This window comes from Neoarius graeffei, chromosome 18, assembly GCF_027579695.1.
Source record: "Neoarius graeffei isolate fNeoGra1 chromosome 18, fNeoGra1.pri, whole genome shotgun sequence".
Lineage (NCBI taxonomy): Eukaryota > Metazoa > Chordata > Actinopteri > Siluriformes > Ariidae > Neoarius > Neoarius graeffei.
This window is the reverse complement of record NC_083586.1, coordinates 25758791-25781598: the sequence shown is the minus strand read 5'-3', so window position 1 is coordinate 25781598 and position 22808 is coordinate 25758791. Positions and strand designations below refer to the sequence as shown.

The 22808-nt window shown below is 40.3% G+C and overlaps 1 protein-coding gene across 1 annotated transcript in view; it reads left to right on the top strand.

Annotated features, from left to right (window-relative positions):
• Positions 1–22808, top strand: part of cfap221 (cilia and flagella associated protein 221) — a 165795-nt gene that overhangs the window by 56807 nt on the left and 86180 nt on the right. Inside the window, exons 12-15 of the mRNA XM_060898269.1 lie at positions 2950–3045; positions 10273–10366; positions 11073–11170; positions 12271–12351. Coding sequence (XP_060754252.1) covers positions 2950–3045; positions 10273–10366; positions 11073–11170; positions 12271–12351 — 369 coding nt within the window. The remainder of the gene's footprint in view (positions 1–2949; positions 3046–10272; positions 10367–11072; positions 11171–12270; positions 12352–22808) is intronic.

The window sequence follows — 22808 nt, the reverse complement described above, 5'->3', positions numbered from 1 at the left end:
GTCGCCTCACAGCAAGAAGGTCTGGGTTCGAGCCCCGTGGCCGGCAAGGGCCTTTCTGTGTGGAGTTTGCATGTTCTCCCCGTGTCCGCGTGGGTTTCCTCCGGGTGCTCCGGTTTCCCCCACAGTCCAAAGACATGCAGGTTAGGTTAACTGGTGACTCTAAATTGACCGTAGGTGTGAGTGTGAATGGTTGTCTGTGTCTATGTGTCAGCCCTGTGATGACCTGGCGACTTGTCCAGGGTGTACCCCGCCTTCGCCCGTAGTCAGCTGGGATAGGCTCCAGCTTGCCTGCGACCCTGTAGAACAGGATAAAGCGGCTAGAGATAATGAGATGAGATAACCAAATAGTGAATAGGTTATTCACTATTTGCAAATAGTGAATGATCCAAAAGTGTACATTGTTTTCTCAGCAGCCAGACATATATATAGAGGCAGAGGAAAAATATAAAAAATATAAAAATAAATTAACTAATATTATGAGGATATGTAAGAAAGACTATTATAATAAATTAGTGGAGAAAAATAAAAACAATATTAAAGGTATATGGACTGTATTGAATGGTATTGTGAGAAATGGATCCAAAACTACAAATTACCCAGAGTACTACACTGTAAATGATAAGACCATAAATAATATGGAGGATGTGGTGAATGGTTTTAATCAATTCTTTGTAAATGTGGGACCAGATTTAGCGGCAAAAATAAAGGAACCCGAAACAACACAATGTGGGGACATAGAAGATATGGGGGACAGAAATCCAAGTACAATTTTTCTAACTGCAACTGATGAGGAAGAAATTATCCAAATTGTAAGAAAATGTAAAAACAAAACTTCTGCAGACTGGAATGATATAGACATGTTAACAGTAAAGACAGTTATTGAGGGAATTGTGAAACCACTCACCCACATCTGCAATTTATCTTTTCAATCAGGTACATTTCCAGACAAAATGAAAATTGCAAAAGTGATACCATTGTTTAAAACCGGAGATAGACACCATTTCACAAACTACAGGCCTGTTTCTTTACTCCCCCAATTCTCCAAAATACTCGAAAAACTTTTTTCAGATAGACTGGACAAATTCATTGAAAAACACAACCTCCTTACAGACAGTCAATATGGATTCAGAACGGACAGATCAACATCGATGGCACTAATGGAACTAATAGAGGAAATCACAAAATGTATAGACAATAAAAAAATAGCAATTGGAGTATTTGTGGACCTAAAAAAAGCATTCGATACTATTGATCATAGTATATTATTAAGTAAACTAGAAAAGTGTGGTGTTAGGGGAGTTGGGTGGAGTTGGCTGTCGAGCTATCTAAGAAACAGGCAACAGTTTGTGCAGATAGGTGACCATAAATCTGATTTCATGAACATTACATGCGGGGTACCACAGGGGTCAATATTAGGTCCGAAATTATTCATAATATACATCAATGACATATGTACAATTTCGCAAGAATTGAAATTTGTTTTGTTTGCAGATGACACCAATATTTTTTGTTCCGGTGAGAATTTGCAGCAGACTTTAGAGATAATCACAACTGAAATAAATAAACTAAAACTATGGTTTGACAAAAATAAATTATCATTAAATCTAAGCAAAACAAAGATTATGTTGTTTGGGAGACATAAAATAGATTGTAATGTAGAATTGATAATAGACAATACTAAGATAGAAATGGTACAGGAAATTAAATTTCTTGGTGTGATTTTGGATCCTAAAGTCTGCTGGAAACCTCATGTAGGATACGTACGAGCAAAACTGGCAAAGTGCTCGGCAATTCTGTGGAAAACAAAATATATTCTTGATTGTAAATCTTTGCATACTCTATATTACTCATTATTTTTGCCATATCTGACTTATTGTGTCGAAGTCTGGGGAAACACCTACAAAACCACTCTGCAGCCGATATGTACAATACAGAAAAGAGCAATAAGGACAATAAACAAAACAGGATACAGAGATCACACAAACCCACTATTCATAAAATCACACATGTTGAAATTTATGGATCTGGTCAAATTCAGAACAGCACAAATAATGTACAAAGCAAGAAATAATCTATTGCCAAAAAATATACAAGGAATGTTCAGTGAGAGAGAGGGGGGATATAATCTAAGGGGAGACCTAAATTTTAAAAAACCAAAGGTCCGAACAAATATGAAAAGCATGTGCGTATCGAGCTGTGGGGTGACTTTATGGAACAGACTGGAGACAGAAATAAAACAAAGTGCAAATATAAATCTGTTTAAAAAAAGGTACAAAAAATTATTTTTAAACAAGTATATTGCAGAGGAAATATGTTAATGGAGGATGATGAGGGATAAATAGAATAGGGTTGATTGTTATATTAGAACTAGCTTAGTATATGGTATATATTTATTTATGGGGATAGATATCTTCATATTTACAGGGATAAGTATGTAGTAGATATTTTTTTTTTGTAATTATATATTTATATAGATAGTTATGTGTATATGTATATATATGTATATGGATATGGTATGTAGTATATATTTATTTTTGTAATTATATATTTATATGGATAATCATGAAGTGTATATGTGGTATATATTTTTATAAGTGTATTAATGTAGTTTGGATTTCGGGGTAGTTAAAAAGGGGTGGGAAATTAAAAAAAGTATTGTACTTCTTCCCACTCCTTTTTCGAACAATGTGCGGTGTATTGTAATGTATTAGCTCTTTATATTATTTTATTTATTCTTTTTTTGTCACTTTTTTCATTTTCTTTCTTTTGTATGTATAAATAGTTACATACATTTTTATACATGTTCGAAATAAATAAATTCATTCATTCATTCATTCATTCATATAGGTGTGAAAGCACCCTAATGATATCTTATACCTAATATTTAGAAATGTTAGTTCATATCACCTCTCAAAACCTGAACACTGACCATAATCATTTGGGTTGCAGCACCCTGATTGCACTCCTGTGTTCTACATTTATGGCAGTAGCCAGCTAGAGGTCAGATGGCGAATGCTTAGGCTCTTCCAACAAACTGTCCGTAAGGTAAAGTACTTCAGTTTTGACAGTGTTTACTTTTTTGAGCTATAATTTTATTATTGCCACTGTTTCTTTGTATGTCTTTATAGAGTGCCATAAAAAAGAATAAATCTGTAAAAGAATAAGAAAATAAATAAAAGAATGAGAATAAATTTTCTTTATTGCTTTTGCTATTCCCTTTCGCTTTCCCTAATGCTTTCTCTTTTTCCCCATTTGCTTTTTCTTTTGCTTGAATGGCCAAACTGTCAATCAACTCCCTTTGAACCAGTCAAGTCATTTTACATGGAAAAACAATATGAGGAAACTCATGAGGATTCATGTGTGTAGGAACTGACTACTCTGTCTCGGCAGGAAGGCCCACCCAAAGCCAGTTGATTGACAGCTTCTCCCTTCAAACAAAAGGAACAGCGGTAGGGATGAAGAAATGGGGGGAAAAAAGAAAAAGCAATCGGGAAAAATACAAAAACAGGGAATAACAAAAGCAATAAAGAAGCATTTATTTTCTTATTCTTTCATTTTTATTTCTGCATTTATTTTCCTATTTTATTATTAATTTGTGCTAGCAGCACTGGTGCAAATTGTTACCTTCACTCAGGATCCTTCTACTTTCCTCTTCTTCTTCTTCTTATCCTAACATTATTTTTAGGACACTGTTTCTCCCTCAGTTTTCAACCAATCATCACCAAATTTCACATGAAGAATACCTCTGGGCTGAATTAAGTTGGTATGACTTTTGGTGCTGAGCTGGATCACCGGACTGGAATTATCCATGAAAAATGGTCTTTTATTCAATCACTTATAACTGTCAAGTTTCATGATTTTTTCAGTCAGTTTTTTTTTTTTTAATTTTGTTTAGGTTGGCAGGGCGCAACTTTTCCTCACTAAGCATCATTTTCTGTCTCTTACTGTTCCGGATCTATAGGGCAGTATTGCAGCCCATTAGATGGCGAAGCACCATCTAGTGGGTTGCAATTTTTTTTTTTCATGTTGAAGCTAATTTTTACTTACAGTAGGGTAGAATTGCTGGGTTGCACCCGATGTCACATCCGCCTCATTAAGCTACGGTCACACTACGGCTCATGATGCCTTGTGATGGGTTATTGATGAAAATGAGGCATTTTGGTGATGATGCATGGTGATCTACACATGAGCTAAATGTTGAAGTCACACAGCAGGTGAACACTTCACTGTCATGCCTTTGCGCACTTGAGTCTGGCACGCTCTTGGGACCCAGTCGTTATGGGAAACACCTGATACTGATTTGAGTGCAATCAGCATGTGCAGATACGGATGCTGTTTTCACAGAGGCTTTGCGAAGTATTAGTATTATCATTATCACTGTCATTTGTCTCTAGCCATGTTTGTAACGATGTTTAAATACTCTGCTTTATGATTTTGCTTTCTGTTTTTCTTTCATCTTTGTAAATGTCATGCCCACTAATAAATAATCTTCCTGCACTTAGATCCGTCAACTGCTGTCCATCTTGTAGTGTCCTGATCCCCAGATCTTTTACCCAGCCATATATAAAAAGCTGTACTCCTCCATGCCTTTCCAGGTTGTCATCTGTTTGTCTGTGTAGAGTGATGTCTGCAGCACCAAGTAGTTTGAGATGTTGGGAAAATCAGTGGATGGATAATTTTCCAACTCATAGGAAAAAAAATCCTTCTTTGTTAATGTGTAAGGATCCGTCCCATTGAGTGGTTTCTGTATTCACTTCTTTTGAATGTACTTCTTGGTTTTATCTGACACTCGTATGCGTCCTGGACAGCACGCGATGCAGACTGTTTCACGTACACGCCCGCCAATGACTCACACCGGCACTGAACTAAAGTGCAATCAGCACGCATATACAATGGTGCTTGAAAGTTTGTGAACCCTTTAGAATTTTCTATATTTCTGCATAAATGACCTAAAACATCATCAGATTTTCACACAAGTCCTAAAAGTAGATAAAGAGAACCCAGTTAAACAAATGAGACAAAAATATTATACTTGGTCATTTATTTGAGGAAAATTATCCAATATTACATATCTGTGAGTAGCAAAAGTATGTGAACCTCTAGGATTAGCAGTTAATTTGAAGGTGAAATTAGAGTCAGGTGTTTTCAATCAACGTGATGACAATCAGGTGTGAGTGGGGACCCTATTTTATTTAAAGAACAGGGATCTATCAAAGTCTGATCTTTACAACACATGTTTGTGGAACTGTATCATGGCATGAACAAAGGAAATTTCTGAGGACCTCAGAAAAAGCGTTGTTGATGCTCATCAGGCTGGAAAAGGTTACACAACCATCTCTAAAGAGTTTGGACTCCACCAATCCACAGTCAGACAGATTGTGTACAAATGGAGGAAATTCAAGACCATTGTTACCCTCCCCAGGAATGGTCGACCAACAAAGATCACTCCAAGAGCAAGGCATGTAATAGTTGGCAAGGTCACAAAGGACCCCAGGGTATCTTCAAAGCAACTGAAGGCCTCTCCCACATTGGCTATTGTTATTCATGAGCCCACCATCAGGAGAACACTGAACAACAATGGTGTGCATAGCAGGGTTGCAAGGAGAAAGCCACTGCTCTCCAAAAAGAATATTGCTGCTTGTCTGCAGTTTGCTAAAGATCATGTGGACAAGCCAGAAGGCTATTGGAAAAATGTTTTGTGGATGGATGAAACCAAACTAGAACTTTTTGGTTTAAATAAAATGCGTTATGTTTGGAGAAAGGAAAACACTGCATTCCAGCATAAGAACCTTATCCCATCTGTAAAACATGGTGATGGTAGTATCATGGTTTGGGCCTGTTTTGCTGCATCTGGGCCAGGACGGCTTGCCGTCATTGATGGAACAATGAATTCTGAATTATACCAGCGAATTCTAAAGGAAAACTTCAGGACATCTGTCCATGAACTGAATCTCAAGAGAAGGTGGGTCATGCAGCAAGACAACGACCCTAAGCACACAAGTTGTTCTACCAAAGAATGGCTAAAGAAGAATAAAAAGTTAATGTTTTGGGATGGACAAGTCAAAGTCCTGACCTTAATCCAATTGAAATATTGTGGAAGGACCTGAAGCGAGCAATTCATGTGAGGAAACCCACCAACATCCCAGAGTTGAAGCTGTTCTGTATGGAGGGATGGGCTAAAATTCCTCCAAGTCGGTGTGCAGGACTGATCAACAGTTACCAGAAATGTTTAGTTGCAGTTATTGCTGCACAAGGGGGTCACACCAGATACTGAAAGCAAAAAGTGCACATACTTTTGACACTCACAGATATGTAATATTGGTTCATTTTCCTCAATAAATAAATGACAAAGTATAATATTTTTGTCTCATTTGTTTAACTTGGTTCTCTTTATCTACTTTTAGGACTTGTGTGAAAATCTGATGATGTTTTAGGTAATATTTATGCAGAAATATAGAACATTCTAAAGGGTTCACAAACATTCAAGCACCACTGTAGCCCTGTTTGAGGGCTTCCTGGATGTATTCCTCTATAGCAGCTTGCTCCTTCTGAGAGGGTAGATGCGCCCTCTTGGTGGTGATGTGCTCAGCAGTAGGTCAATAGCGCAGTCATACGGCCTGTGAGGTGGCAACCCTTATGTCTTACCCTTCTTAAAAACCTCTGTGAGGTCAAGATAACATGCTGGGACATTGTCCATAGAGTCGGGCATAGGACTCTCCACAGAGGTGGAGGCAAGTGTGATCTTTGGGCGAGAGATGCAGCCTTGAAAGCATGTGGGTGGCCATTGTAGAATCTCTTTGTTCTGCCAAGAAATCAAGGGGTCATGAAGTTGGAGCCAAGGGTAACCAAGAAATGATGTCATGACGGACTGTGGTAGAGGGAAATGCGCTCTGAATGGAGGGTGCCCACTTGGATGCGAATGGGAGCGGTGTGTAGGGTGACTAGACCATCCCCTATGGGTCCTCCATTGATTTGTACAAATGTTGAGCAAACTTTGAAGGGGGGTTGTTGGCAAGTTGAACTTCTGGATAACAGTGCTGTTGAGAAAGTTCCCCTCTGCTCCTGAGTCTACACTGTAAAACATTTCTGTGGCAGCAGGGGCGTGGCCAAGTGTCAGTTTGTGAATGGAGGGTGGGGCCAGGGAAGGTGAGTGGCTAAGTCATTACATCTGTTGTCAATTAATGTGTGTGTGTTTGTTACAGGGATGGTGGAGCATAAAAGGAGGGGGAGAGCAGAGAAGAGGTCTCTCCCGACCAGAACGTGTGTGTGTGTGTGTGTGTGTGTGTATGTATCTCATGTGTGACTGTGTGTGAGCAGTGAGTGATTTAAAGCTGAAAAGCAAAGAAAAAAAAAATCAGTAAAATAAGGAGTGTGTGTGAAATCAACTCCCGCCTGCCGTGCTTCTGTGCTCCACCCACATCAGGGATCTGTCACAGTGGTGCCAAAACCCGGGAATACGGTGTGCCTCTTCCCACTTCTAACTGGTGAGGTGCAGCTCGCAGTGCAGCAGCTCCCTGCTGATAACCGACTGATGTACGCCGACTTGAAGAAAGCCATCCTGCAGCATGTCGGCTGCTCCCCGGAACAACATCGCCAGTGCTTCCGGACACTGACATTGGAGGAGGTCGGCTGGCCATTTGCATTCGGCCAGCAACTCTGGGACACCTGCCAGCGGTGGCTGAGGGTGAAAGACCGCGGCTCTGACAGGATTGTCCATTTGGTGGCACTGGAACAGTTCATCTCTCGACTTCCGGAAGGAACGGCAGAATGGGTCCAGTGTCATCGCCCGGCGTTGCTAGAACGAGCCATCGAGTTGGCGGAGGACCATCTGGAGGCGGTTCCGATGGCAGGCAGACCCCACCCACATCGGGGATCTGTCACAATTTCAAATTGGTTTAACTTGGAAATGCAAGTTTACTTGCTGCCTTGAAAATGCAAGTTAACTCAATTTGACAATTATCTTTGTTTCAACTCAGAACAAAGTTTCAATTCATCAAGACCTAAGTAATTCAAGTCTAACCTTTGAAAACCTGCACAGATTAGTTCAGATTAAAACACTTTTCAGAGCTCATTGAGTTAGAGAAAAAGTAAGTGGACATAACTAAACAAGGCTGAAATGTTTTACAGTGTATGAAAGCAGAGAGGATGTGGGTGGATGAAGTCAACTTTAACAACACTGGAACCTTGAATGACTTGGAATTAAACTTGTGTGTGGGACTTACATGGTGTGTAGGACATGCTGTGGAGCGCAGGTGGCCAAGTGGTTAGAGCGCTTGACCGCTAAGCCAACGGTCCCCGGTTCAAGCCTCGGCTCGACGGGGATCTGGGACTCGCTCCCTGTCCACCCAGTAGTGAATGGGGACCTGGTGGAAAAACACTGGGGAAGTCAAAGGCGGCGAGGAAAGGAACTGGCCACCCTACCTCACCATGCCGATGACCTAGACAGAGTGTGTTCTCTAACAGGCACTCCCCCAACGTACGTACCATAACCAAACGTATATATGGGACTCTTTGACTTGACTTTGAGGACACGCTGTAGAAGATGGATGAGGAGGACGAACGGGACAGTTGAACTGATGTTCAGAGCTTCCACAGTAAAAGCAGAGTCCCTCCTTTCTGTTCCTAATGTGTTTGGAGCGAGTTAACCGGGTGCGTGAGACTTCCATGGCAGAACTGTCCTTCCGGGTTGGAGCCGGTTTTACAGCCTCCTGCGGGGAGGGTCAATAAGTTAGGAGACTGCCCAGATGAATTGCAAGGTCAATGAGAGAATCCCATGTCAACTATTCATCTCAGCAGCTGAGCTCATTCAGTAGAGCTCATTCTACTGATTCATTCTACTGATTCATTCATTCTACTCATTTTACTCATTCAGAGAGCCCACTCAGGGCATAGCCCTTTGCGAAAGACAGCCTTCAGAGCAGGATCATTCCATCCACTAGCGGCCACTAGCATTCTGAATTCCAGAGCATACTCTGCTATGCTTCTGGAACTTTGTGACATGGTGAGTAAACTTTCACCTACTTCAATGCCTTCGGGTTCATGGTCAAAAACCCTTTTGAATTCAGCGAGAAACTGCTCATAAGACTTCATTGGGTCTGCTGCCGTTGTTCCAGATGGTACTGGCCCATTGAATGGCTTTACCCATGAGAAAGGAGAGGAATTTAGCAATCTTGTGCTCATCAGACATGTTCGGCATGGCAGCAAAGTACATGGAGTACTGGAGGAGGAAACCCTTACATATGTGAGTGGATCTCCGGCAAACTTCTCCAGAGCAGGAAGTTGTAGCGCTGGGCTTGGAGATGGTTCGGAGCATGGTAAGAGGGCCTGCGACATCACAGTTGCTAGTTGAGACATCCTTGTGTTGAGGTCGGCTAGCATCTGCTGATGTTCTCCTAGTAAGCGTCCTTGAGCATTGAGAGCTGTCTGCTTCACCTCTTCCACTCCATCCATGACGGTGAAGTATCCTGTCACGGTGCAGGCACTCATGGACGTATGCACAGAAGAGGCGCATAGAGCAAACAGTGAACAAGCCAAAATGTGAGACGAGAATCAGAGTCAAGGGACTAGCGATGGCGGGGCGAACAGCAAACAGGTCAAACAAGAGAAGACAAAAGAGTAAACATGAAAAAGGGAAGCAAAGGCCAGAAACCAAGAATCAGTCAGAAGAGACAAGGCTTGTTATGAACTGAGAATAGCAGAACAATACTTCATAATGAAGTGGTGTGAGAGTGAGGTTTAAATAGGTAGAGGGACTAATTAGAGTGATGAGTGACAGCTGTGGTTAATAGTCAGGAGACAGAGGGCGCTGTGAGTTCTGGGAAGTGTAGTTCAAGGAGTCCATGTTTGTAGTATGGACAATATCAGCAGGTTTACTGACACTTATTCTTTTTCAACATCTATTTTCTTATTTTTTACAGATGTATTTTCTGGCACCCCTGCGACTCCTTGTGTATTAGTCAGCCATGTCAATTATTAAACAAACAAGCAAACAAACAAAAAGCTTTGTCTACTTACTGTATTTTGGTTCAGATTATAGATCTTTTCCTAATTCCGGATTCAGTTATCAATTTAAAAACTAAATAAACTGTTTTTTACATACAAAAAACATTAAAATAGTATACCTTGTAACCCATACAAAGGAATAATAGAACATTTTTATTTGTTTTATTACATTTACCAGGTTTTAAGTGATTTCTTCATTATAGAAAGCCAAAATCTACAAAAAACAGCAAAAAAAAAAGTAAAGCAAGTAACAGAATATTATTTGTTTAGGTCATTCTGCAAGTCCGTATGAATAAGAGGCTGCTACAGTTACGAGAACAAGCTTCCAGTACAAAGAGGCAAGTCAGAGGAGAAAAAAACAAAGGTGAGACAAAATATTTATTTTTCCATTAATGAATTCCATTAAGTTTAAGAACATTCACACTTTGTCATATGGGTTGATTATGTGACGAAGACATTTTTTTTTAATGTCCAAATGTTTTTTGGTTGTGCAGTAGTCTGAACATTAGTGCAATTCTTCTTTAAAATTGCGCATCACATAGCAAATATTTAAACACTTGCCAAATACATGCTTGATTTTTCCATCCATCCATCCATCCATCCATCCATCTATTATCTGTAGCCACTTATCCTGTACAGGGTCACAAGCAAGCTGGAGCCTATCCCAGCTGACTATGGGCGAGAGGCAGGGTACACCCTGGACAAGTCGCCAGGTCATCGCAGGGCTAACACATAGAGACAGGACAACCATTCACACTTATGGTCAATTTAGAGCCACCAGTTAGCCTAACCTGCATGTCTTTGGGGGAAACCAGAGCACCTGGAGGAAACCCATGTTTGCAGAACATGCAAACTCCACACAGAAAGGCCCTTGTCGGCCACTGGGCTTGAACCCAGGACCTTCTTGCTGTGAGGTGACAGTGCTAACCACTACACCACCGTGCCACCATGCTTGATTTTTATATTTTTAAATATGCCTGTATTCATCGTTGTCCCACATATGCCAAAAACAATAATTACACAGGATAAAATCACAAGTTTTAATGTTTGTCTTTCATATCTTGTTCTAGGCATATATAAACAGCAACAACTTTTAAATATGTCATCAGAAAAGCTGCTGCCCTTCACATTGCCTACATTTCTTTCTAGAAACCACCCTGACAAACTTGTGAGTACCACTATTGTGAAAAAAGAATCAGAAATATGTTCAAAATGTTCTACCTTGGTCTCATCAGACCATAATACATTTTGCCACATGATTTGGGGTGATTGTATGAATGTTTTTATGTCTGAGAAAGCCATCTTACCTCATAGCCCAGACATATGAAGAATGTGAGAGATTGTCACATGCAGGGAGTGACCAAACATGCCAGTTACTCCTGCAGATGTTCTCATAGGTCTCTTGGCAGCCTTGCTGCTAAATATCCATAATGTCCTTTTGTCGATTTTGTACAGACATTCTGTTCTTGGTAATGTAATATAAAAAACAGTACACCATTTTCTTCACTTATTGATGATGGGCTTCACAGTATTCCATGGTACATCTAATGTTTTGTAAACTATTTTGTACCCCTCTTGATCAATATTTTATCAGCTCTTTGTGGACTATGACTTCAGCAGTTGATTGATAATAAGATATCAAGAAAATCTTACAAAAAAATTTCTCTATTTCAGGTTTATCAGAATCACTTTGTTGCTGAAACAGGTGTATGATGATAACTTTTGAACCTATGTTTGTATGTGATTGGTTTATTCTGACCACAATCACATGCTTCATTATAAACAGGTGTTGCTTATGCAACTAGATTATTGTAATTTTTTTTATTTTTCCCCCTTATCAATTTCCCCTTTCACATTTATTTTTTTTTCACTTAAATTTTGTGGGTTGCTATATCACATTAAAGGTGGAAAAAGGTCTAACATGATTTATCTTTGTTGAATTTTTTATATCACAAAAATCTGTCATTTAATGGGGGTATGTTGATTTTTTTTTTTATACTCACTGAATATTATGTATCCAATATAGTAATTTCCAGAGTAAAATATTTCATTTAACCATATGTCCTTTTGGAAAATATCTTGGTATCCGGTCTTCGAGAATTAAGTTGGTTTATTGATAGATATTTATTTCCAGATGCATGAGATGTTGCACACAGCATTCTAGAGATATTTCACTATCACTGTAAAAAAATCTAAAGATCATATTCTGTATATTACAAATCTTGATAATGATGTCTCATCTCTTTTATTTTTTTCCCCTTTTTTTAGGCCATTAACAAACTTGGAAATGTTCATGTGGGGCTGATTGAAGAAGATTCAACTTCCACCATTCCATTATTTAAACTAAAGGTGTTCTGTCCTTTAAAAATATCCTATCTATCTATCTATCTATCTATCTATCTATCTATCTATCTATCTATCTATCTATCTATCTATCTATCTGTCTGTCTGTCTGTCTGTCTGTCTGTCTGTCTATCTACAATGTCATGCAAAAGTTTGGGCATCCTTGTTCAAAATTTCTGTTACTGTGAATTGTTAAGCAAGTAAAAGATGACCTGATTTCCAAAAGGCATAAAGTTAAGGATGACATATTTCTTTAATATTTTAAACAAGATTACTTTTTAATTCCATTTTTTATAGTTTCAAAATAACAAAAAAGAAAAAGGGCCCCAAGCAAAAGTTTGGGTACCCTGCATGGTCAGCACTTAGTAACACCCCCTTTGGCAGGTATCACAACTTGTAAATGTTTTTGAAACCAGCTAAAAGTCTTTCAGTACATGTTTGGGGGATTTTTGCTCAGTCTTCCTTGCAAAAGGCTTTTAGTTCTGTGAGATTCTTGGGCTGTCTTGCATGCACTATTCTTTTGAGGTCTATCCACAGATTTTTGATGATGTTTAGGTGGGGGGACTATGAGGGCCGTGGCAAAACGTTCAGCTTGCGCCTCTTGAGGTAGTCCATTGTGGATTTTGAGGTGTGTTTAAAGGTAGACTGCCTTTCAAATTTTTCAAATGTAGGTCATAAAAAGAATTTTTTTCTGACACCCAATTATTTTTGTTTAGTGGACCAAAAGCTACTGAATTCGAATCACAGACTTCCAATTTTATTAGTTTTAAAAAATAGAACAATTAATGAATTTAGGGCCACATGGCCCTAAATTCTCTGCTATTTTTGCCTGCTTCAACATGACCCAATTCAAAATACTATGTCATGCATCACGTAGTGGGCTTTCCCTGTTCACGCAAGGCATTGTGGGATAGAAATTTGAAACAGGAGAGAAAAATGGAGGACGTGAGCGTGCAAATGAAACGTGAAAGACCGATTACAATAATGGAAAGCGAGAAGAAAAGGCATTATGTTGCAAAGGAAAGGAAACACAGGACCAAAGTAATAAATATCAGCAGTCAGCAAGCACCTCGGTGTGATCAGCTGTTCATTTAGCGACAGAATGATGTAACTGTCAATGCGCAGTCAAAGGTAAACATGCGCATGCGCACACGGACTTCCTCTGTCTGCTTGACTGCGTGAAGTGAGTGATTTCATGCACATTATTTGCTTGGGAATCCCTGCAAATTAAATAACTTCATCCCAGCCACAGAATGGCCTGGTATTTTGTGAGATATTACAGAAATAAACATAAATCAGAATGACCCAATTTCAGATGGAACTGAATTTCACCAATTTTATGAAATCGAAAGGCAGTCTCGCTTTAAGATCATTATCCTGTTGTAGAATCCATCCTCCTCATCTTCAGCTTTTTTACAGACTGTGATGTTTGCTTCCAGAATTTTCTGGTATTTAATTGAAATCATTCGTCCCTTGTTATGGAAGTCTGAACCTCAAAAGTAGCCAAAAATACACTTACAGGAAAGAAGTTACATTGAAGCACCTTTATTCTAGAAACAGTCTAAGCACTGAGTGATATCTGGGATACACACTGAATTCTTAAACTTCCACCAGTAATTTTAAACTCTGTCCCGCTACAAGGGACCACCCAGAAAACCACCCCAAAACAAAATGGGGGCTCCTATTAAAATAATTGGAAAAAGGACTTTTATTTTTTTGAGCACAGACTTCTGATTGGGCTGCCCAGTGGAAGCTTCTCATTTGCTAAAACATAACTTCCACTACATTTGAAATTAAGCAGACCACTTTATGACATATTAAGGTTTTAACTACACAATAGCAAGTCTGTGTTTAATATGGTAAGTGCTTTTCCAGTGATAACAGTGGTAAAGAAACACAAGATGGTTACACACAAGATCCTCTAAATATTTGAACTCATAAATTGTTCCTAGGCTGAAATTAATGGAGCCAAGTGTCAGAAAACCTCCTCAGTAGAGTATCATAAATTCAAACTAAACAATACAACATAATTTCTCAGTGTTCTTAGAAAAAATATCTGTGACAGGCTAATGTAGTTTTGTATGTCAGGCCCATAAAATATTGGAATGAGAAAGCACTTATCTTCGAAACTGGCTAACAAAAATACATTCCACAGTCTGACCTGCTGACTCTTGTAACACAGAAAGCCTAGTCCAAAGATAATCGTGGCCACAGAAACAGAAATCTAAACACATTTTAAAGCACTACAGTAATCTTGAGGTATAAAATAATCCTACACCCTCTAGCAGTGAAGTGTTCCTTATGCCACTGACTGTAATACAAGCCCAAAGCATGATCAATCCACCCCCATGCTTAGCAATTGGAGAGGTGTTCTTTTCATGAAATTCTGCACCTTTTTTTCTCCAAACATACCTTTGCTCATTGCTGCCATAAACTTCTATTTTAACTTCATTGTTCCACAGGACTTGTTTTCAGAATGCATCAGTCTTGTTTAGATGTTCCTTGGCAAACTTTTGATGCTATATTTTGTGGTGAGGACACAGGAACGGTTTTCTTCTGATGACTTTTCCATAATGCTTATAGAGTAGAACAGTGCACCATCACTCCAGAATCTGTTAAATCTTCCTGAAGGTCTTTTGCAGTCAAATAGGGGTTTTGCTTTGTCTTTCTCGCAATCCGACAAGCAGTCTCTCTGAAAGTTTCTTGGTCTTCCAGATCTCAACTTCATCTCCACTAATCCCGCTAACTGCCATTTCTTAATTATATTACAAACTGAGGAAATGGCTGCCTGTAAATGCTTTAAGTCAAGACATTTGATTTGCATAGTGCTTTTAACAAGAGACATTCTCACAAAGCAACTTTATAGAAAAAATAAAGATTTTAAACTATGAACTAACAATTTATCCAATATAAATGAATTTTCCCAAATGAGCAGGCCTGAGGTGAGGGTGGCAAGGAAAAGCTCCTTGAGATGACATGAGGAAGAAACCTTGAGAGGAACCAGACTCAAAAGGGAACCCATCCTCATTTGTATGATAACAGATAGTGTGATTAGAAATAACTTGCTTCTATGTGTCCTATATGGTCAAAAAATGCAATTGTGTAACCAAGAATTTCATTATAGTTTTAACATGATGTGTATTTTGTTGAAGTTATCAGCTGTTCATTGATGGTGACTTGAGTGCAAAACTGTTCATGAAAACAGAGTCCTAAAGTTATCCAATTTTTGCCACTTGTACTCCAAAGCCATTGTAGCAAAACTATAAGTGTCCAGAGCGATCTTCTAAGTGTATCTTTAGACTGTCCGTATGGGGCCATCCTCCACAGACGCAAAGTGAAGAGAACTCCAGGCAGAAGTCAAGTTTATTTGTATAGCGCTTTTAACAATAAACATTGTTGCAAAGCAGCTTTACAGAATTTGAACGACATAAAACATGAGCTAATTTTATTCCTAATCTATCCCCAATGAGCAAGCCTGTGGCGACGGTGGCAAGGAAAAACTCCCTCAGACGGCATGAGGAAGAAACCTCGAGAGGAACCAGACTCAAAAGGGAACCCATCCTCATTTGGGCAACAACAGACAGCATGACTATAACATTAACAGTTTTAAAATGAAGTCAGTTTCGTTGATGTTATAAACTCTTCACTGATGGAAACTTGAGTGCAAAACTGTTCATGACAACTGCAGTCCTAAAGTTAGCAAGTCAACTGTCGTCCTCAGCCATAAAAGCATTACTGTAAGAGTCCAGAGCGTCCTCCAAGTGCGACTTTCAACTGTCCTCATGGGGCCGTCCTCCACAGGAGCGATGCGATGAGACTCCAACCAGACCTAGGGCACCAGGATGGATCAAGCAGGTCCGAGGAGCAGAAGAGGTCAGCATCTTGATCCCAGGACCAACATGTAACTCTGAGGGACAGATTTGGGGGGGAGGGAGAGAGAGAGAGAGAAAACAGGTTGTTAGATATGCCCAATGTCACCTGAGTAAGTAGGAACAGTATACATATTGCACTGAGTACAAGCAGGGACTCCGGCAACTAACTATGACAGCATAACTAAACGGGGAGAGCCAGAAGGTAACACAGGCATGAGGGAGCCCCAGGACATAAAGCAGCTAGCCACTACACCGTCAACAAACTCGAGTGAGCAGGCGAGTGGGGACTGACAGCATCCATATATCCTAGTTTACCAAAACACTCTATGTCTGAGGATCCTCCAGATCTACACCTTTACCTCATAAACACCATTAACAAAAGGCTTGACTAAACAGATATGTTTTCAGCCTAGACTTAAACACTGAGACTGTCTGATTCCCGAACACTACTTGGAAGGCTGTTCCATAACTGTGGGGCTTTGTAAGAAAAGGCTCTGCCCCCTGATGTAGCCTTCACTATACGAGGTACCAGCAGATAGCCTGCACCTTTTGATCTAAGTAGGCGTGGGAGGTCATAGAGGACCAGAAGTTCACTCAGGTCCTGTGGTGTGAGACCATTCAGTGCTTTAAAGGTCAATAATAGTACTTTATAATCAATACTAAATTTGATTGGGAGCCAATGCAGTGTGGATAAGACAGGGGTGATGTGGTCATATTTTCTAGTTCTAGTAAGGACTCTTGCTACTGCATTTTGAACTAACTGGAGCTTTTTTATGCACTTATTGGAACATCCAGACAGTAGGGCATTACAATAATCCAACCTGGAGGTAACGAAAGCATGAACTAGTTTTTCCGCATCACGTAGTGACATTAAATTTCTTATCTTAGCAATATTTCTGAGAAGTAAGGCATCAGGATGGGTTAGGCAGGTCTGAAGACCAGGAGAGGCCAGTATAATTGGTATCTCAGGATTGATGTGTAACTCAACCTAGTGAGAGAGAGAATGAGAGAGAGAGAGAGATTGTTGGATATGTACATTGTCACCTAATTGTTAAGAACAGTGTACATTGTGCATTGAGTGCAAGCAGAGACTCCGGCAAGACTAACTATGACAGCACAACTAAAAGGGAGAGCCAGAAGGTAATGCAGGCATGAGGGCACTCTGGAACATAAAGCAGCCAGCCGCTCCACCGTCAACAAACCTGAGCGAATGAGTGGAGGGACAGCATCCATATATCCCAGTTTACCAAAACTCTTTTTGCCTGAGAACCCTCCAGATATTTTCCTTTACCTCATAAAAAGCTATTAACAAAAGGCTTGACTAGACAATATGTTTTTAGCTTAGACTTAAACACTGAGACTTTGTCTAAGTCCAGAACATGACTTGGAAGGCTGCTGCATAATTGTGGGGCTTTGTAAGGGAAAGCTCTGCCCCATGATTTAGCCATCATGATTTGAGTTGCCAACAAATAGCCTTTACCTTTTGACCTACATAGGCGTGGCAGGTCATAAAAGACCAGAAGTTCGCTCAGGTACTGTGGTATGAGACCATTCAGTGCTTTATAGGTTAATAGTAGTATTTTAGAATCAATGTGATACTTGATTGGGAGCTGATGCAGTATGAATAAGATGGAGGTGATGTGATCATATCTTCTAGTTCTAGTAAAGACTCTTGCTGCTGCATTTTGGACTAACTGGAGCTTGTTTATTCACTGAGTGGAAGATCTAGATAGTAAGGCATTGTAATAATCCAACCTACAGGTAATAAAGGGATGGACTAATTTTTCTGTATCGTGCAGTGACCTTATATTTCTTTGCAATATTTCTGAGGTGAAAAAGGCTATCCTCATAATATTATCTACATGAGTTTCAAATGAAAGAATGGAGTCAATGATCACCCCAAGGTCTTTTACTGCTGCATGTGAAGAAACAGAAAGGCCATGCAGAGTTACGATGTAATCAGAAAACTTCCTTCTAGTTGCATGTGGTCCAAGTACAAGTACTTCAGTCTTGGCAGAATTAAGTAGAAGGAAGTTAATAAGCATCTAGTGCAGTGGCTTTCAAACTTTTCTGGCTCAGGGCACCCCTAGGCGTATCTCTTTCCATCCGTGGCACCCCTAAAATGTAATACTTTTCAATCTGAATACTTATGCGCTATGTTTTGACATTTAGTATATTATGCCATATTCACAACTTGTATTACTATAATGATCATTTTGTTGCCATATTATCATTACAAAAACTGTGATCACAATAGTATTTAGAAACATTTTTTAATTCAGTAAATCAGTAGCCCATTATTCAGTTTATCTCTACTGACTTGCATTCACCTCTCAAACATTTTCACATTGTCCCAAACAGAGAAACATCTTATTCTTAAGTAGTCTTTTTAGCCTACAACTTTAAAACTACAAGAAGGCATTGTGGCCACAGTATTTAGAATTATTTTTTTTAGTAAATCAGTAGGCCTATTATTCATTTTATCTCTACTTATTCATTTCTCAAACATTTTCATGAACAGACATATCTCCTGAAACAGCCAGTTTACAACTTTAAAACTTGGCTAACAGAACAGAGGAGTAAATGTCAAAAAGCATCTGGCATCAGCCAGCTTTAAGCCTAATGGGACACATGTGCCTGTCTTTGGCTACAAAGTCTGTCAATGCGAGGGGGGATTGTGGACAGTGCCACACGAAGGTCCTGCTCTACAGCCAGCCTTTGTCGCAGCTTATTCTTTATGTAGGTGAGAGATGAGAAAGCAAGCTCACAGAGGTAGGAGGTGGGGAACTGAATCAACACATTGACAGCACTCTCTGAAATTGACGGATACTCTTGCCCCACACGAAGCCAAAATGTATCCAAGGGCAGATCAGTGTGCTGCAACTTAAGTGTACAATCCATTTGTAGTTCTGCAAGCTCATCCTGACCCTTTGTGCTCAAGCATCTTGCTGCTGAAGTTCTGGCAAGAGAGTGGAATGGATCACGAATCCAGTCAAATTCCTCGTTTGTGTGTGGAAAATAGGTCTCCAGCCTTTTCTCCAGAGTGGCCAAGTGCGCAGATAGAGAATCTAAGAAAATGTCAGTCTTGCCTGTTGCATTACTTGTGGTCAAGGGAAACATGTCAACAGTTTTTGTAGCTACTCTTTACTGCCACTGCCCTAATTTTGATCTGAATCCATTAATCTTGTCTGTTGCTGTCAGAAGAGTTTCATTCCGTCCCTGCATTTTCGTATTAAGTTCATTCATGTGTCCAAAAATGTCAGCCAAATAGGCAAATTTAAGCCACCAGAAATCGTCACTTATCTGTTCTTTGAAAGGAACGTCGTGTTCAATAGCGAATGCCTGCAGTTCCTCTCTTAATTCATAAACGCGTGCCAGCACTCTCCCCCTTGACAACCATCTGACCTCTGTGTGCAGAAGGAGAACCTGGTGCTCTGCTCCCATTTCATTGCAGAGCTTTCCGAATAACCGTGACTTGAGTGGACGAGACTTGACGTAGTTGACTATTTTTACAGCTTGATCCAAAACATTCGCAAGATGCGGTGGCATAGTTTTGGCGATAAGGGCCTCTCGATGCAGCATGCAGTGCGTAACGCGCATGGAAGGATTTCTCTGCTTAGCTTTCGTTACAAAGCCTTTGACCCGACCGGTCATTGAAGCAGCGCCGTCAGTGCAAAGACTCACGCACATATCCCAGCAAAGATCGTGTTCCCTTAAGTATTCATCTGTGACCCTGAATATCTCGTCCCCTGTGGCATGATTCTCCAGCACTTCACAAAATAAAAAGTTTTCTGTGGCACCATCATCATCAAAGTATCTCACATTTGCTATCAGTTGGCAAAGGCCACTTGCATGAGTTGAGTCATCTATTTTGAGCGCAAATTTTCCATTCTGGCATAGTTTTTCAGTGAGAACAGACTCAATGTCTTCTGACATGTCGTCAGTGCGACGTTTGGTGGTGTTGTCTGAAAGAGGGATTTTGTCAAGTTCCTTGGCTGCATCCGGTCCTATCATTACTTCAACCATTCTTTTGCATGCTGGTAATATGAGTGTTTCAGCGATGGTGTGAGGCTTCTTGGATCTGGCCACCAGCTCGGCAACTAAGAAGCTGGCCTTTTGAGCTTTGTCTGACACACGCACAGTAGAAAGCATGCGTTGACTTTCTGTTTCTTTTTGTAATTTTAGTATCTTAAAAAATTCAGTGTCTTTATTTTTATAGGCCGGGTGCTTTGTCTCTAAGTGTCTTGCCAACTTGCTTGGCACCATAGCCGCATTAGCCAACCTTTCCCTGCAGATCAAGCACACAGGTGTGGGGCACGTAGCATCACCACTCCAGTAGAAACCGTACCTGAGGTAGGAATCATTGTAATGTCTCAGTTTGTGTCATTTAGCTGCGCCTGACTGGTCGGACATGGCCTCCGATGCCTGCTGTGTGACTGGAGTTTTATCTGATCGGACTAGCACTACGTTCCACCATCTGCCGACACCAACAGGCTATGCGTTACTGGCGACACCCCTTGTCACACACAGACACACAAAACTGCATTAATATTTATATCACTTTTATCACGTAGTTATTTTGTCTGTCATTTTGGAGAGCATAAAGTACCATTTTTCTCTGTTTGAACCAATTTAAAATAAATGCAAATATTTTTTCCCTATGAATACAAATCACTGGCAAAACAAACTAAAAATCAAGAATTCCGCGGCACCCTTGCACGTGCGTCACGGCACCCCAGGGTGCCACGGCACCCACTTTGGGAACCCCTGATCTAATGTCTAATGTCCTTTACACGTTCCTTAGTTTTATTAGGCTGGTGTCTGTCATCTGGCTTTGCTGAAACATATACTGTAGCTGTGTGTCATCAGCATAACAGTGGAAGCTAATACCATGCTTACAAATATTATTACCCAGAGGTAGTATATTGTGGCAGCGGGGGCGTGGTCAAGCATCAGTCTGTGACCAGAGGGCGGAGTCAGGGAAGGAAAGTGGCAGAATCACTACACCTGATGTCAATTAACCTGTGTTTGTGTGTCTTCCCAGTGACCACGCCCGATATAAGGAGAGCGAGAGCAGAGGAATAGAGCTCTCTCCCCAACCAGACGGCTGATGTGTGTGTGTGCGCGTGTGTCTGAGTGTCTGGGAGAGTGAAAAACGCTGAAGTGTTAATAAAGAGTTTTTGGAAACTCAGTTCTGGCCTGCCATACTTCTGTGCTTCACCCACCCATGCAAAGTTCTACAGTGGTGCTGAAACCCGGGATCGGAGCACAGAAGTACGGCAGGCCAGAACTGAGTTTACAAAAACTCTTTATTAACACTTTTCAGGCTTTTTCACTCTCCCAGACTCTCAGACACACACGCACACACATCAGCCGTCTGGTTGGGGAGAGAGCTCTCTTCCTCTGCTCTCTCTCTCCTTATATCAGGCATGGTCGCTGGGAAGACACACAAACACAGGTTAATTGACATCAGGTGTAGTGATTCTGCCACTTACCCTCCCTGACTCCGCCCTCCGGTCACAGACCGACGCTTGACCACGCCCCCGCTGCCACACAAGGTTCTGTATTTGGCCCACTGCTTTTTTTCTTATATATATATATATATATATATATATATATATATATATATATATATATATATACACACACTGGGTGCGATTTGCTGGGGGGGATGGTGGGGATCATCCCCCCCTCTGGTTTTTATCTCTGCTGAAAAAAAATCCTCGGGGACAACCCCGTCAATAAAACAAACAAACCAAAAAAAAAAAGTTGACATGACAGGCATGTTGTGACACAGTTTTCTATGGTCTACATTGCACTCACTTTCAAAATGACCCGAAGTGGCAGCTTTGATGTTCACGAACGTCCCCAGCAAATAGATACATTGTAGATAATAACAATATCCAGAGTGTGAACATGGATTTAGCGCCATGAATCACATCCTTATTGATGAGCGCAAGAGAATGAATGTATCCACACTGACAGCCTTCTTTTCCTCGCTGTCAATGGGCCAGACGTGCATTCCTTCCCTGCTGAGAAATTCGCAGAAATGTGGATTAAAGAAGGGCGAAACGCGGCGGATAGCGCACCGACGGGAAAGCAGAAAAGGCCACATGAACTGCGCCATCAGAGCAAACTGTTCATTTAGTATTCATGTATTTTAGTGATTTTCGAGTCACTGTCCATTTAATCCGGAGGGAGAGAAACATCACAGCAACGCGACAAGCAATGCGAACTTTGTTGTGTGTTAGTGTTCGTGTATTTAGTCAGAGAGATAGGAAGATGTGTTCGTTTTCATTTAGTGTTATTCATTTGATATCATCAGATGTTATTGAGCTGTTAGCCTATTGTTACCTTAATTTTGTGACGTTTCATGATTAAAAAAAAAAAAACATCCCCCCTTCTGGTTTTTTGACAAATCGCACCCTGTGTGTGTGTGTATATATATATATATATATATATATATATATATATATATATATATATATATATATATATATATATATATATATATATAGAAAAAAGCAGTGGGCCAAATCAGTGGGCCAAATACAGAACCTTGTGGATCACCAAACTTTACCTTAGTATGCA